General features: G+C 38.5%; 1 protein-coding gene across 1 annotated transcript in view; it reads left to right on the top strand.

Moving 5' to 3' along the window:
- The window catches only part of LOC5570957 (netrin receptor unc-5), a 507,697-nt gene that overhangs the window by 439,414 nt on the left and 51,699 nt on the right, over positions 1-16,584 (top strand). Inside the window, exon 10 of the mRNA XM_021845791.1 lies at positions 14,051-14,357. Coding sequence (XP_021701483.1) covers positions 14,051-14,357 — 307 coding nt within the window. The remainder of the gene's footprint in view (positions 1-14,050; positions 14,358-16,584) is intronic.

Below are 16,584 nucleotides of genomic sequence, written 5' to 3' on the forward strand. Positions count from 1 at the left end.
GACTGTCGCTAGGAGTTTCCGTTGGTTTGTTTTTCGCTAATTTCATGTTATGAGGAAGCTTCAGTTCAGACGGACGTCGGCACATGCAGGGTCACGGTAAATGGAATAACCGCAACAATCACGCGACACTTTGACTGTCTACTTTACTTCGGTGTGACGGGGGAAAAATGGGGAATGTGCCATTTGGCTGACTTGGCACGGGTCAGGCCATCGTTCATCACGGTGGAATAAATTTAAATAAATTCTTCAGGGAAATTGAAATAAGACGAACCTGGGTGGAAGCAGAAATAGACGGAATGATTGCAATTGAAAATAAAACGTTTACAATGCACAAGAGAATGTTTTCTACTCGAAATGCATCTACTAATGATGATAAGACAATTATAATAAAATAAAACTCCTTGAGCTAATATTCAATGGAGCAAAACTCATGGAAATATTGGAAAAAACTGTAGAGCATGACTTTTGAAACAATCCATTGTCAACATTCTGGGTCTCAGAATCTGAGACGAACCTTACACTCAGGCAAATGGACTATCGAAATACATAGGAACCACTTATGAAAATTCGCCACAATAAATCGGGTTGAAATTCATAGCTTTCCCTTATGAAACCAAAATTTGAAAAGAAATGTTCTCGTCACAACCTGGAATCGAACCAGGGACCTTACGATCGATAGGCCCGAGCGTACACCATGCGCCTATCGACGCCTTTGTTGTGAGTTGATGCAAAAACGATACATAAAGCGTTCGTATTGTAATAACCGTTCCTCCTTTCATAAGGCAAAATGTATGCATTTCAATAATCTAGTTCACTGCGTGTAGTATTAGTAGAAGCATTAACCTAAGAATGCTAATGTCGCTGCAGTTCGTGTTACCAACATCTAGTTTGCCACAAACTGACAGCTTGAGCACCGGGCCTCAAAGTGTCAGATTAATTTTAAGAACCAAAACAACATCATGGTATAGAACAAACAATGAAAAACCATAATTTAGGGTAATAAAAATTGAAATCAGTTTTGTGACAACTGCGCCATTAGCGTTCTACTACTAATATTTCTATTGTAGTATTCCTTCCATACAGCACGTTATCCGATTTTGATCAGCCTCACACCTTCCTTCTCCATGTGGTCTAAAGTGATCTTTTGACCACTTTCATGTTCATTTTGTTTATGTTTGTAGAAGATTTTCAACAATTTATTGGAATCTCTCTCATCGTCTTATACTCTATATCTGCTACAGCATGGCGCCAAAAAGTTCCTCTTCTCACCATTGACCAAACTGGTCCGGATCCGGAAACATTCATTCTGACTTTATTCTTCCGAACGCCCACAACTACTTTCTGAGTTCATTCCACTCGACCGGCAGTCAAATTAATTTAAATTTGCGCTGCCTTAAGTGGAATATTATATCACTTGTCAGCTATCTTTTTTCCCCTGTGAAAGCATGACTTCTGATTCCAACGACTAAAAAGTACGGCGAAACTTCTTGGGCAGCTTCATCATCTTTTCCGAATTGTCATTACGGCTTTCAACGCTATGACTGCACAAGCCAATTCGTCACAAACGACAATTCACCTTATTTCCCGCGCGCGCTAAAGGCGACAATCAGCAGAGCAGACTAAGAGTTGGGAGGTAAAAAATGGCAACATGATTGGATTCTTCGCCAAGAAAACTTTATCCTTTGCCCAGAAAAGTCACGAAAATGTGCTTTTTGTGCACGGAACAAATCTTGATGATGGGGAAGATGATGTAAAATGCACACCCATTGAGAATATTTTTTTCAGCAAAATGATAGAACAATTCATTTTGAACGACATTTCCCTCACAGTATACGGAAGTCCTATGTTGAGGCTCGAGTTTAGACTTTCTAATTAAGCGAAAAAGGGTAAAATTGAAAAGTGAGTCCGACCAAAATAGATACGAATTCTCAATTAAGAACCAAACGAACCGCGGAGCTTTCAGTTGCGGTCGAAAGATTTTTGGGGCTCTTCGTTCTGACTGCGAAGATATCAGCGAATTTTCTTTTCACTGTCTGAGAAGCGAACTTCGAGGTCGGGGAGGTTCGCCCGAGTTATGAATAATGGTACTGATAGCATAATTTGCTGCAAGTTTTTGAGTTTATCTTTAGCGAGCTGTCGACGACAGACTTAGTTCGCCGATTTTCATGATTATTTATGGGTTGTGCTATACCGATCGATTTGTTTTTATTTTTTAATTCCCTTAGTATGGAGTGATTCCCGCAAAACCTTAAAATATGTTTATTAAATCCCTGAAGCAATCTGTTCAGAATTCCTGCAAAGTTTAAAAATATCAAGGTCAATTTGTTAGAGCATTGAGGATTATTGGACTAACTCAACTTTTCTACATTTCTAAAATCAACTTTCTTCAAATCATTTTTAAACTTTTTTCCATAAATTTTCATTTTTTGACTCGACTCCTTTGGACTAAACTAATATTACTGAGTTAAATAACTAAATAATAGAAAATTTGGTAATAGAAAATTGAAAATTTTGATAATGAATATCTTGAAGTAGAATACATTTTCCGTGCAGTTGAAAGACATCGAAAAAAATCACCAGGGATGTCCCCTTGGTGTTAACACTGTTCCATTACCTGTTTCCGATCCAAATATTAAGCCTACAGCAGGAATAATAGAATTTAACAAATTATTCGTGTTGAGTCCTCTCTAGCAGACTACGCCACAGAATTATCTGTACATTTGTATACTTAAACATTTCATGATGATCACGCGCAACTCTGTAAGAGAAATCAATTGCTACTAAACACGCAATATGCCGGTCCCTCAAGCCCAAGACGGTACGCCATTTGAAAGCTCATCCCGCTGCCACTAGTCAGCAGGAGGTAGAAACTATTCATTTCCTGTGGTGAAACTAGATCTACGCAGCCCCATTCGGACGCAGACAACGAATATCATGGTCTAACTCCGCGTGAGTATGAATTTATGGCGATCAGCTCTCCCAAGATCATAACTCTAATGAGCATGCTTGGGCATGGTTTTACGGCCTCCTCGCTCCTAGATTAAATTATTAATGAGTTTTATCTATGCTAATTTGTGAAACATCGTCGACGTTTCCCGCACTGGATTTAGAATGGCAGTTTATTGCGGTCAATCAACAACGCTCAGCGCGCGGATTGGTCGAAGTTCCTAATTTGGGAGGATCGATCATCACCATTCTGGCCGTCGTCATCACCTGGATTGTTTCCAAGCTGCGGGGACCGAGTCCTAATACGTTTGATGGCTTTTTAAGTGGTGGCAGTAAACTGTGGGATTGAATTAATTTGGCAATCTCGCCAGGGTTGTAAAATTCAAAATTAGTGCGAAACGGTTTCGGTTGAATGTAGAAGGTCGATGGGCTTCGGTTGGCGGTTCACTTTGATCAGCTAGGTAGGTTTACCTGTATAAGCCTATAATTGGAGTGATGAACAAATTTGTCCATTACCTAAATTGCATAACACTCGACGGGTTCCCGCAGACAACAGCCATCGATTTGATTGATAACGTGTGTGGAATAGCGTTGGGCGATTTTGAATCGATTTTCCAAAAATCGATGTTTTCATTTCGATTAATCGATTTTTTGAATCGATGTTTGGAGTATCTGAAATCGGGTGAATCGATTTTCTCTATTCGATTTATTGATTCGATTTAGCTTGTTAAACTTGATGAATATTTTTCAATGAACTGATGGAAATGGAGCCAAATTTTGAACTATCTTGAAGTAGTAAATCTGTTCTATTGCAATCCAAAACTGATTTAATTTATGGATGTTTAAATCGAATGCAAATGCATTTCAAACTTCAAAAATTTCAATTCGAAACATCGATTCAAAGGATTCAATTAAACCGATGAATCGATTCGGCAGTTCAAATGTGAATCGATTCAGTAACATCGATGTTACAGACAAATTTGCCCAACGCTAGTGTGGAAGCACTATATCAATCAATAACGCGATAATTGGATGGATTTGACAAATTCCAATTAGGTGATATAATTTACACAGTTTGCCCTGAGTACATACTTTGAAGCTGCTTCAAACCGGTTTGTAGCTAATGTCCACTTCTTCAAGTGCCAGTTCAAAAGCCATTGAAGATGACATCGTCGTCGTCGGCCGAGGAAGACTAATCAACAAGACAAATAGCCATTTAATATGGTTCGCAAAGTACCTTTCAAGTTTCAAGTGCGGATCATTTGGTCCGGCTCAAGCGATCCCTACCTTCCTTCTCCGATAAAACTCCGCTCGAAATATGTTAATGCCGAGCTGTTTATGATTTATTGCAGCATATTCCTACCGTGTGTATTTTTCGTAGCCCGATGCGGTGCTGCTACAACAGTTCTACAACTTGTACCAATCTGCTAATTGTCTGGACTTCGGGGACCATATTTCACTTCGGAAAGGTGGTAAATTAGCATTCTCTCTGTCGCGCCAGTCTTGTGTCTCACTATCTGTTCTATGGAATGGCGATGGTCAGACTGTGCATAAATGTACCAACCTCTCGCATTGTGGTCTATGTGGGTTCTGCCTTGTCTAGTTGAGGTTGGTTGTGACAGCTAAGATACAATAAATCAATTGCTCAAAAAGGATTAGCCATCTCCCGATGATGGGGGAGCTGCTCGTTATAGCACCCACAAAAGTTCATATATGTACGTAGGCGCTATTGATTGAGTGGTATTCAGAATAAGTAAGAGTTGAAAACAGATTGAAGTTGATGAAGGATGGAATTTTGATTTAGTAGTCTAGGAATATCTATCATAACAGTAATACAAGATTCCATTATTCTATTGAATGGTACCACAACATGGGACAGAATAAGAGGCCAAAGGTCCTACTGCTACTACTACTACTACTACTATACTGGCTTAAAGTTACAAATTTACTTACGATACTCATTAGCCTCGTACTCAAATTTTAATTTTCCATCACAATATCATTTTCCGTTATCTAAAATCGATCTGAGCACGGTTTGGGTAAATTAATAAATTTCCAAATTTAAATAATCCCTATACTTTTTAATGAACTTTCCGCATTTTCCCTATACTTTTTCAGGCTTCAACTCTTCTGGTAATTGATAATCGAGTTTGAGCTTTTACAGTACATTTGCAAGTATCAAATTTTAATTTTATTTTTAGTGTAACTAACGGAAAAAAGGGTTTGTAATTTTTCAAAACCACCAGGTTCTTTTTCGGTGTTAAATTAATTGTAGAAAAATATAAAATGTAAGGGAAGATCCCCCAGTATCGGAGATTGAAGCCACCAAATTCATAATTTGAACAAAATTAGTTTAATGTGATCTTGTTTATGATAAATATTGTGATTTTGGTAGCATGAGCTTGAGCATTGATGGCCGTACAATTTGTAGTTGCTACTCCGTGATTGACCACAATAATCGAAATTGTACAGGGAACCAACAAATGTAGCTTGGGAGTAGCATACCACCTTCAATGTACATTCTCGAGGAATCAGAAATTAGTAATATCAATAGAGGCGCCAGCCACGTTCTAACGGTCATTGGGAAAGGGAAGGAATGTTAGTGTGACATCCATTGTTACTAAAGATAGAGTATATCTCTGCATCTTCATGCTTGTCACGGGAAGGAGTTTCGGTAGTGAGAGGGCTTAAAAGCTACATGATCAGGACTCACCTTGGTAAGTGATGCGATTCATGTAACCTCTGTTTAAAAAGTTATCTATCAATGCGTCGACATCTTAAACATCGAACTATTCAAAGGTTTGAATCTCGAAATTTTTTAAAACATGAATAAGCGCTAATGTCAACACTTTAAGTTAATGTCAACACTTTAAGTGTTGAACTTTCATAGTTTGTTCAACAAATACATAAAAATACATGTCATGGTACAAATGTGTTATTACAAGCATGAAACGAGCTCACCAGTTGGATACAAAATCACTCCGATGGCGTGCGAATAAAGTGCTAACTGCTAAATCGCTCCGAGCGCGCGAAAAACGATTCGAACGGCTTGGGCCTTCGCAAAGCACTCATAAATATTGTCGTTTTGGTAGCATACAAAAATAAATTTGAAAATATACATATACATTTTAACATTACATTTTGATGATAGTACCAAATTAGCCAATCATAAAAGGATGCTCCCAATACCTGACATAATCTGGAAATAGCTCGATTTCTGCAAATTTGTACATCGTCGAATGTTTTTACTCCAGGAATAAATAGTATTTCACAGCCAATATAATACATTTGCAACATTACCAAAAACAATTTGAGTTTCACTTAGTTTACAAGGTGTCCATCAAAAACCTCTTTCATATATGACGAAAAATAACATATTTTACAACGTTCACTCTTTTCATTTTTATTGCACATTTAATGATTGTACCCCGCTTGGCATAAAGTCGTTTGGCATAAGGTCGTTTGGCAAAAAGCCGTTTGGCATAAAATCGTTTGGTATAATGGGTCTTGCACAAATTACGTCACGCTCCGAGGGGGGGGGGTGATCAAGCCAAGCGTGACAAGCCTTACAAAAATTTCAGAGGACTCATACAAAAAATGTTACAAAGGGGGGGGGTCAAAAAAGTTGAAATTTAGCGTGACATAATTTGTGTACCATCCCTAATGGTCGTTTGGCATAATGATTACTCGTGATGGGTCTGGTGGAAGATCTTTTCGGATGATCCGCTGCAGATCAAGCTCTGTCCCAGTTTACTAACTTAATGAAAATTACTTGATAAAAGAAGGGAAAATTTATTTGGAAAATATTAAAAGCTCTAATCCAAAGCTCTTTTAATGCTGCATAATGCAAAAATAGCCTATATACGAGAGCAGATTATTTTTCGCCTCAAATGAAAACCACATTTTTGAAACAAAATATTTGTGGCAAAACTTTTCAACGATTCCATATAAATTTTAATTTTGGAAGTGTACATCAAAAACACCGTCTATTATCGAAAGAAGGGAAAATTTGTGATTGAAATAATATTTTTTAGCATATCTCGAAAGGAGATGCGTTTGCAAAAATGAAATATGTCAGTTCTAAAGTAATTATCATTATAACAGAAGGTCTTGCAAGAATTGATAAAACAGATAAAAATTTAGTTTTACTAAGCAATAATATTTAAAACAATATAAATATAAAGAACAGCCTATTTTTAGAAGAAGGCAAAATTTATGATTAAACCAATAGAAGATTGGATGCCAAAAATTACTGCTACATAATAAAACGAAAAGACATAAAAAATTGCGTTCAGAATCAACGAAGCGATTGTGCAACTTTTCTCCGAATGTCCCCGAATGCCATTTCCCCTAATGACCGGTTTCCCCGAAAAGTGGTGCAGTTTAAAAAGGTACTATAATAGTCTTCAGTGGCTGGATAATGAATGAGAAATAACGATAAGCAACCAAAAGAATGAGGTATTCTGTCATTCTCGGCTATACACATGTTGTCAAAAATGCTGAGGACGTTGAAACTCGAAAGAACCACCAATTAAATAAATAAGGGTGCATATTAGATGGCCAGTTCGTTCACCACCCTGAAATGTATAAAGTTACGATAATTATGAGTGCTAAAACTTTTCAGGAAAACGGGATATTCGGGGAACTGGCATTCGGGGCACTGGCATTCGGGGCACTGGCATTCGGGAAACGACATTCGGGGAACCGACATTCGAGAAAAAGTAGCACAACCCATCGAAGTAACTGCAGTAATCGATTTCTCTTTTCGCTGATAACTTGAGCAGATCAATGTTATCGATTGAGGCCCTTTTGTCAGTTGAAACAAAAAAAATATTAAAAAAATATAGCTCAAATGAACAACCTATGTTAAAAGAAGGTGAAATATATTTAAATTTTAAATCAACAGTTTTTATCCCTTTAATTATGGTTACATCATATTTGGAATAAAAAACATAAAACGTTTGAAAGTTAAAAAGTTTAATTCTTCTTTAGTTTTAGGCAAAGTTATTCAGAAAGTCAAGGACATCCGGAAGGTAAACAATTTGATTCTAAATTATGCCGCTAGGCGGCACTAGTGAGCATATTAGAATGAGCATCTGTCACATGTTCCAGATAAGATAAAAAGATCGATTCTTCTGCAAAGTTATTTACAAAGTCGAGGACCCAGACAACCAGATTGTACATATAACGGAATCATCTTTTGCGTTATGCGATGCATATACGTGGAAAGTGTCACGTATAAGATGGTACGAAAAGGCCTTATACGTACAAAAGTGGAGGCGATATACGAGCATTTTTATATGATGAAAAATAGCATGCAATACGAGTGTATCGATTTTATTGCGAACTAATCTGTACTCTTATGCGTCTTAATTTTTGATAACAAAGTTCATTTGACAGCTGCTACGGATTGATCCGACTATCTTTGTACGAGTATACGGGGCGAAACAAAATGTACATATGAACTCACAAAATAACGTTTTATGCGAGAAAATCCATTAATCAAACGATTTCATCCACCATGTAGTGCGGATGTGATGCAATTTGTATAAATAAACGACTTTGTTCGTAAACTGTTATGTGACTTCTGGTTGTCTGGGGACATCTGATAGGCAATCCGTTTGATTCTTAATTTTTCCTCTCGGTGACACTAGTGAAGCTATCAGTACACTATGGCAAATCTTCGGCTTGGATTGTCAGTGTTGAAAACCATGATTGTCTATTAGTTCATTCCTAGTCAAATATTTGCACATTTGGCAAAGCTTAAGTATATTTGATCAAACTGTAGCCAGCCGGGCGATCCGTCTTAAAGCACGTAGCTTAAGCGCCACTCCACAAGGGAGACCACATGCCCAATTTTAATTTGCCCGGTTGAGACTCTCCTGAGGGCGAGTCCATTTAATTATCCCGAAAGGAATTTTACAGATCGCTTCAGCTGACTTACGAACCAAACGACCGAACGGGGTTCACCCTATTATCGCTACGCAACCACACAATCAAGAAGGCACTCAGAGACTCCGGTAAGAGAATCACTCATTCTCAATACGAGCCAACATATGCTGCCGCTCGCTCTTTCTCATCACGGGCAGACTCGTCGTTCGACGCGCTACGCATCAACAACTAGGAAGCGGACTGAGTACCCAACGATCACACTCCATAAGGAGGACGGGGACGATAAGGAAACGCGAAGTGACGGTTTACACATGAAAACAATTAAACATTTGGAATTACGGTTACAAACTAATCAGTGTTTATTGATTTAAGGACCACATGGTTGACGAACGAATAATTTATTTACAATACACTAATTCATGATTTCCTTAATGCTAGCATTTTATTTCAACGTTTGTGTGTGTTCGTTCTCTCTATCTCCCTATCATGTGTGCGATTTCTCTCCCTATCTCTATCTGTTCTGTGCTCATGTGCTCTATGTTCTACGTCACCGACCAAAGCAGTGCATCTGCGGGCAAGTCTGCACTCCTGGTGACAATCGGATCTGGCGGCGGCAATTCGTCACGCACGCATCGTGATCCTCACTTCTCCCACTAGTAAGGCTTTAGTAGCACATACTCTTCAGTCTTAAGACTGGACAAAAAACACTCCGAGGCGCCCTCACCGGACGCCCCACTTCACTCCAAGAAAAGGTTCAAAGGTTGGCTTGACTCACCGAGTTCGTTGGCTTGCTTACGCTGTCGTTGACCTGTGACCCAGGTCAGTGTCCTCGTCTAGACGAGCGGCGATCTCCAATGGCGGTACTGCTGAATGAAGCGCGTCCACCGGAGCCTTGCAATGGCGGATACGAGCTTCGCAGTCAGACGGCTGGATTGCCTGACCTGCGGATTCTTGAAGGTCCCCTGACCTCCCTCGGCCGATTTGTTGACGGATCGGCCGACTTCCAGCTGGTTGGCGGTTGCTGGGAACGATTTCGTCCGTTGGGGGAATGTCCACGCGCTTGGGTGCGGGGGTATTTGCTGCGAATGGAACAGCCTCACGGCTAAAACGAACACTGAGCACGACACAACATGGCACATATCGAGCACAATTACCTTTAATTCTTGGCTTTCTAGCTAATTCGCACACAAATTCCTACACAACGCACACTTTATACAAACTAGAGAACGAACAAGATATTTAATTAATTTAACATGCACTTAACGTCACTTAAACAATCTTACTTTTCAAAGAAAATCAAACGAATTACAAACGCGCACACTTCTAATTTGCTGGGTAGTCACGAACGAAATGAACGAATCTGTGACTCCTCAGATTAAGGAAAGTGAATCTCGGACAAACCGGAAATTCGTCATTTCCCGAAACTTCCTCGTACACATTCGTGACCATATAGTCACGAAGGATAACTCGGCACGATGGTAGTGCAGCTGTCCCTTTCCAACCTTTCGAAAAAACCCATAAGCCCGCCCTAGGAGAGATTCAGCAAAATGTTCGCAACTTGTAATTGCCTATGCTAAGGGATTTACTATAATTTGAATTTGCTTAATATACTGTACATTGCCTATTATTGCTATCTTATTCTATGAACGTTTTTGTACAATATTTACAATTTCATAACATATATATTTACAAAATATATACAAAACTCCTGACCGCTACAAAACATATGAAACAAATTCTGTCTTTTGAACCACATGAGATAGAAAGATTCAGTTTTCGGCAAAGTTGTTCATAAAGTCAAGGGCAGTGGTTCCCAACCTTTTTAAAGTTGCGACCTAGAGCTCCACAAACATCCCACGGATCCCCAATTTTCTAAATCACTGTTTAGGGAGAGATCTCATCATGAATCATCAGATATCTTTGGCTGGTACACCCAAAATGCACATTTGTAATCCATCACAGTTAATGCAAGAATGTTGCCATAACCCTGAAACTCACTAAGTCCACTAAACATCTCTTCAAAAGCCTAATAAGGAACTATCAAAATCACAAGAAAATCTCGCACAGGTGTATCATTACTGTGTCGAGTATCTCAATTTGAATACAAAAAAGGCACATTTTGTTGCACAAACGCCTCTTTCACTACCGGCTCCCCGCAGTAACTTACCCACTGAACCATAAAACCCACCAGTCCCTCCGGACGTAAAAATCTTGTGGGTCACGTAGTTACAAAGATTCCAACTTCCACCATCAATTTTTGTATTTGATGAGGATTTCCTCAAAAATCATCTCAAGATTTGTACGGTTTTCGCAGGTATACGCAAGGATTTTTACAGAATCAACGAAATTCTAGCTAAGAAATTTTCTCAAGATATGTTAGTTGTCCACCAATTAGAACCTCTGGAAGCTGCTTTGAATATATGAACAACTTTACCACTCAGAAATCTCGTCAGATATTCATCAATAGTTTTAGTAAAAAAAATCGTGAATAACAACTACAGATGTCATACAAAAATCGAAGGAAAAATTCAGCTGATAGATTCAAAAGAATGTCTCCATCAGTGGAAACACTGAAAAATTTCAATTTTTTAAATCCTGCCAATAGTTTGTCAAGGAATATCTAAGTATTTTTGAGAGAAAGATGGCAAAATCTATCAAAAATCAAGCTCAAAATATGCCAGGTATTTCCAATAGATAGTTTTTGAAACAATATCTGCCTTATTTGCAAATTCGCGTTGGAAAATTTTCAAGAAAAGTCAGTGAGGTAGAATAGGTCTTGCATTTGGAACTTGCAATCTTTTATTGACAGAAAGACAAAAAGATTTGCGTAGTTAACAACAAGAACAAAATGATTTACATTTGTTATAGCAAAACTTTGAACTTTGTTACTAATGCTTTCTTGTAAAACAAACGAAGTAAGCGATTTCTTAGATTTATTCACCCATCAATAAAAACAAACATATTTACAAATGGCAATACGGGCAGTGCATCTAACGAATTATTTCTTAAAATTAGGAACCATTTTCGAAAAAATATTTGGTTCCGGTTCTGCGTAATGATGTAGGCTATCACGCCTACCATATATTTGGTAGGCTATCACGCCTACCAAATATTTTTTTTGATTACAGCTTCCACTCACAATACATTTGAAGTGAGATGTCTTTGCCCATACAAAATAAAATGAGAAAACTCCTGCTGATCTACTGTGGACAAGAGCAAAGCAGGTTATCCATTCGCTCTTCCCTTGCGATCCGCTGAGCCACTGAACCGTTCAAAAGATCCGGTTCACTAAAATGAGTGATTCGGATCGGATCCGTTCACTAAAATGAACCGTTTTGCCCATCTCTAGTATTTTTTCCATGCCATAGGCGCAATCGGGATGGGTTTTTTGTTGGTATACTATTCTAATAAAACCAAATCCGTTTTGGTGTCCATATTCCATGTTAGTTACGCCAATAGCATAAAAATACATTACAAACATATATTAATGTCAATTCTGTTCATAACTATCGTAATAAAAACGGAGAAAAATCTTTTTGACAAATTTTCAATTGACTCAATAATATTATATTCGTACAAAATCGACCCATTCAGATCCCCTCCTGGCTACACCACTGGTCCATCACCCGAAAGGCTTCGGAGTTTTTCATATTTCGACATGTAGAATCTAGCATAAATAGTCCGGTTGAAAACCCCGTGTAACACCATCGTGACCTCTACTTGTCAGTCAACATAAGTAATATTGATTCAAAAAAGTATCACTACTTACGCTTACATGCAGAAAGTATGCTGATACTATTTCTGTTATGTCAGTGCAAAACCAAGTGATTTTCTCTAATTCGCAATCGTGATTACAATCACAACCACACATCGATACCCAGTACAAATTTCAATTACGGCGTACTTCGCCTTAAATGAGTACTTTATACTAGTTCTATCTCATAATTTTGGCAAAAATAATTCAGATGGTCAAGAAAATCCGTCAGAAAAACAATTTAGTTTGCTTTGCCACTAGATAACGGTAGTGGACATATGAAGTTGAGAATTTTGAGCTAGTTCTGTATTGTGATCCTGATGGAATAGCTAGTTTAAGTATTCGGCAATGTTGTTCAGACGTGTCAAAGAAATCCGCACCACATTTCATATAATCTGATATCTCATAGCTTCCAGAATATTTACAAATAGATATGATATGCTAAATGACAGAGATGCTTCCTAGTCAAAGACCAGAATTTACATTGAAAATAAAATATTTGAATCGCACTTTTCGTTTATTTTGTACCTGTATCTTCTTGAAGCTTACGATAATGCTTGTTTCGGAAGCAATTAAATACGCAATAAAGAACATTTGTACAATTGCTATCATCGTTGAACAATCTGTAGCTACATTTTCGACTATTATATTCGTATAATAATCACGTTGCAAGGCATTTTCCAGACCCATTCCATAATCGAAATGACTACGGAACATTTCTACAAAGCTATAGCTATATCTAGCACCAATCGAGTCATCTCTAAACTCGTTAGAACGATACGTTTCTCCGGACCACCGCAATCACAGGAAATTAGACAAAGTTCAATCATAAAGTTACATCCGCCGCATTTTCCACCCCATTCCATTGCCGCACCGTTCTTATCTTAACGCTACATCGCATTCAACTAATGGAATTGACAGTCATCCGTATTCATCAACCACCCTGCGCAAAGACTTTCCAAGTGGATCCTAATGGCTTTAAGAAACTTTTACCAAACTCTAATCTACATCTAATTGGTTGAAAATATTCCAAAAGATGGTGCCGCACTTCCCCCCTTCGCGGTCGCAGCTTAGTTACGCAATTAAAGCATCCACCCGCTCTTCATAACTGAACTTGCCACGAAGTCAACGTACTTGGAGGGCCTCCCCCTCTTCCCAACAGCGGAGAACTCCGACCCAGTTCAGTTGCCATCTGGTTCGGATCCCCATAGTGTCCCACCGCATGATACTTCCCATCCATCTGAATACTCCTATCTGGTGCACGCAATGAAATTAGTGGCCTAATTAGATTTTTATTACATTCCTTCCGGAATGGGCACGCAATCCCGGAGACTTCCACGACTCACGACATCGTCTTACGACTACGACAAAAGCATTGTCACACATTTATTCTCATTTCACCCCCCTCCAAAGACTTTCCCCATCATCTAACTTTCTTTCTGTGTTGTTTCGTTGCAGAGATGCCATCCGAGTATTTCCCGACCGAGAGTAAGAAGCTAACCCATTTTCAGCCCGATGTGACGCAGGGCATAAATTACGAGTATCCCCTGACGCCGCACCATCAACCGACCTCCCAGCTTCATTTGCTCCAGCAGCAGCAGCAGCAACAACCGCACCACGGAATGCTTCCGACAACGGCGGACAGGACAGGACAGCATCAACACCCGGGAGGACTTCACCAGAGTAATTCGCTCAAACATTCACTGCCAATCCACCGGTCCAGCTCACAGGAGCATCACTACGATGTGCCACATTTGTGTAATAAGTGAGTATCGCTTGTTTTATTTGGGGGTCAAATTTTTTGAGTGATTCTTTTAAACTTCCGAAGGAATTCTTCCAAAAAAATTGTTCGAGATATCTTTAAGCATTCAAACTGGATTTTTTCTAAGGATAACCCCGGAACATAGTCAGTGCCGTAGCATGTGGTTGACCAGGTTGTCCTCGTCAAGGGCGCTATCCTTTGAGGCTCCTGTAAGAATAGAGCATTTGTCAAAATTTTAAGAGCGGTTTTCTTCCGCTAGGTCAACAAATCCATTGTTGGGACACACAGAAGAAAACTTGCATTTTCGTTTCTGCAAATCCACGATTCTAAATAGAAGCTTAAGGGGCGCAATTCCTATAATTCCCAATAAATGGGTAGATGGGACTCTCCTCTAGCTTCTAGTGGGATAAATTTACACCAACAAAATATAATAAATTTTATTATGGTACCAAGAGATTCATTCACCCCAATGATTTCTTGACACACAAAACTTAAATTATATTAAACTTAAATCAAATTTATCAGTCTAAATATCACTAGATCACAGGCAGGGTACCAAAAGACTGGACGAAAATCACGTAGAATACTGAACAGAAAATTACCACAATTCTATAAGATGTCCCAGAAAGTATGGGTACGAGCTCACCATACTGTCAGTAAAGCTCCAATAAAACCAAAAAGTTATGTCTGTGCTGGCCAGATAAAAATAGGTTTTCCAAAATCAACTTTTTCAATCCTAACGACTATTCGGTCGTTGTATTATCGTTATTAAACATTTAAAGTACACCGAAGAAACACAAAAATATATAAATATATTTGTTCGAATTTCATACTATGATTCTCGTTATCAAAGTCATGCTCATACTTTCTGGGACACCCTATAACACAATCTAGGACAGGGATTCTAACAAAGTCCTGAGTAGGGAAGTTGTACCGGTATTAGGCATGTACCAGTTATTCGCCACCCCAGATTTTATACCGTTTTACTACATATATGGTTGCCAATTGTTTAGTGTTCGCTAAATTGCTTTAAGACGATACGGAAACATTCTTGGAAACCGCAAAATTTTCTCAAAAAATAATAGGAAAAAATCATTTTCCTCAAAATTTTTGCTCCTTTGCACCTGTTTTTCGCCACCTGTTCCTGATTCGCCACCCTCCATAAGAAATCAACGTAAGTGGCGAATTCAGGAACCGAAATTAAAATTGTGGCGAATACTGGTGCAAGTGGTCCAGTATTCGCCACCACCATTTTTAATACAAAAACAAAGTTTCTGATAAGTTTTTATATTTTCCCTGCTGAGCATGGATTGAAAGCTTTCGAGTTTATTTATAAATCAAAGGTCTTTTGATTTATAAATAAACAATATTTTTCCTTAGGGTGGCCAAAACTGGTACACTTACCCTAGTATGTGAATTTTTTACAAAATATAAATAAAACAACTGGGAAATATTCGTGAAAATATTTTTTAGCATGTTCAGATGTATTTATTAAAGAATAGGAATGCAATTCATTAAAAATTCCAATGAATTTTTCTGTTCAATACATATAGAAGATTGTGCAGTTTTTTTTTTTCAACCGCCACTATCCCCCGCAACAAAGAACTCATTTGAAGAGTCCCTAAAGCCATGTAAATAGTAATGTCAACAACAACATCTTCTGGACAATCTTTACCCTAGCAGGCGAAAAAAAACTCAGTAATAGCAAATCTTCCACTCCTTCCTCTGCTTCTTATTCTTCTTCTTCTTCTTCTTCTTGGCATTAACGTCCCCACTGGGACAGAGCCTGCTTCTCAGCTTAGTGTTGTTATGAGCACTTCCACAGTTATTAACTGAGAGCTTTCTATGACAAAGTTGCCATTTTCGCATTCGTATATCGTGTGGCAGGTACGATTATACTCAATGCCCAGGAAAATCAAGAAAATTTCCTTTACGAAAAAATCCTGGACCGACCGGGAATCGAACCCAGACACCTTCAGCATGGCTGTGGTTTGTAGCCGCGGACTCTAACCACTCGGCTAAGGAAGGCCCCAGTAATAGCAAATATTGACATCTAAAAGTGATATTTCCTTGATAGACATAAGAGTTAAAAGATTTAAAAATGATATCTACAATTTACTCCTGGAATACCATTAGCATATCATATTTAGCTTTTGTAAGATCTAACCAATATCAGCGAGCTATTCATTAGATCTACAAACATCAAATTTTGCTATGGTTCAGAAGTTCC

The sequence above is a fragment of the Aedes aegypti genome, chromosome 2 (assembly GCF_002204515.2).
Source record: "Aedes aegypti strain LVP_AGWG chromosome 2, AaegL5.0 Primary Assembly, whole genome shotgun sequence".
Lineage (NCBI taxonomy): Eukaryota > Metazoa > Arthropoda > Insecta > Diptera > Culicidae > Aedes > Aedes aegypti.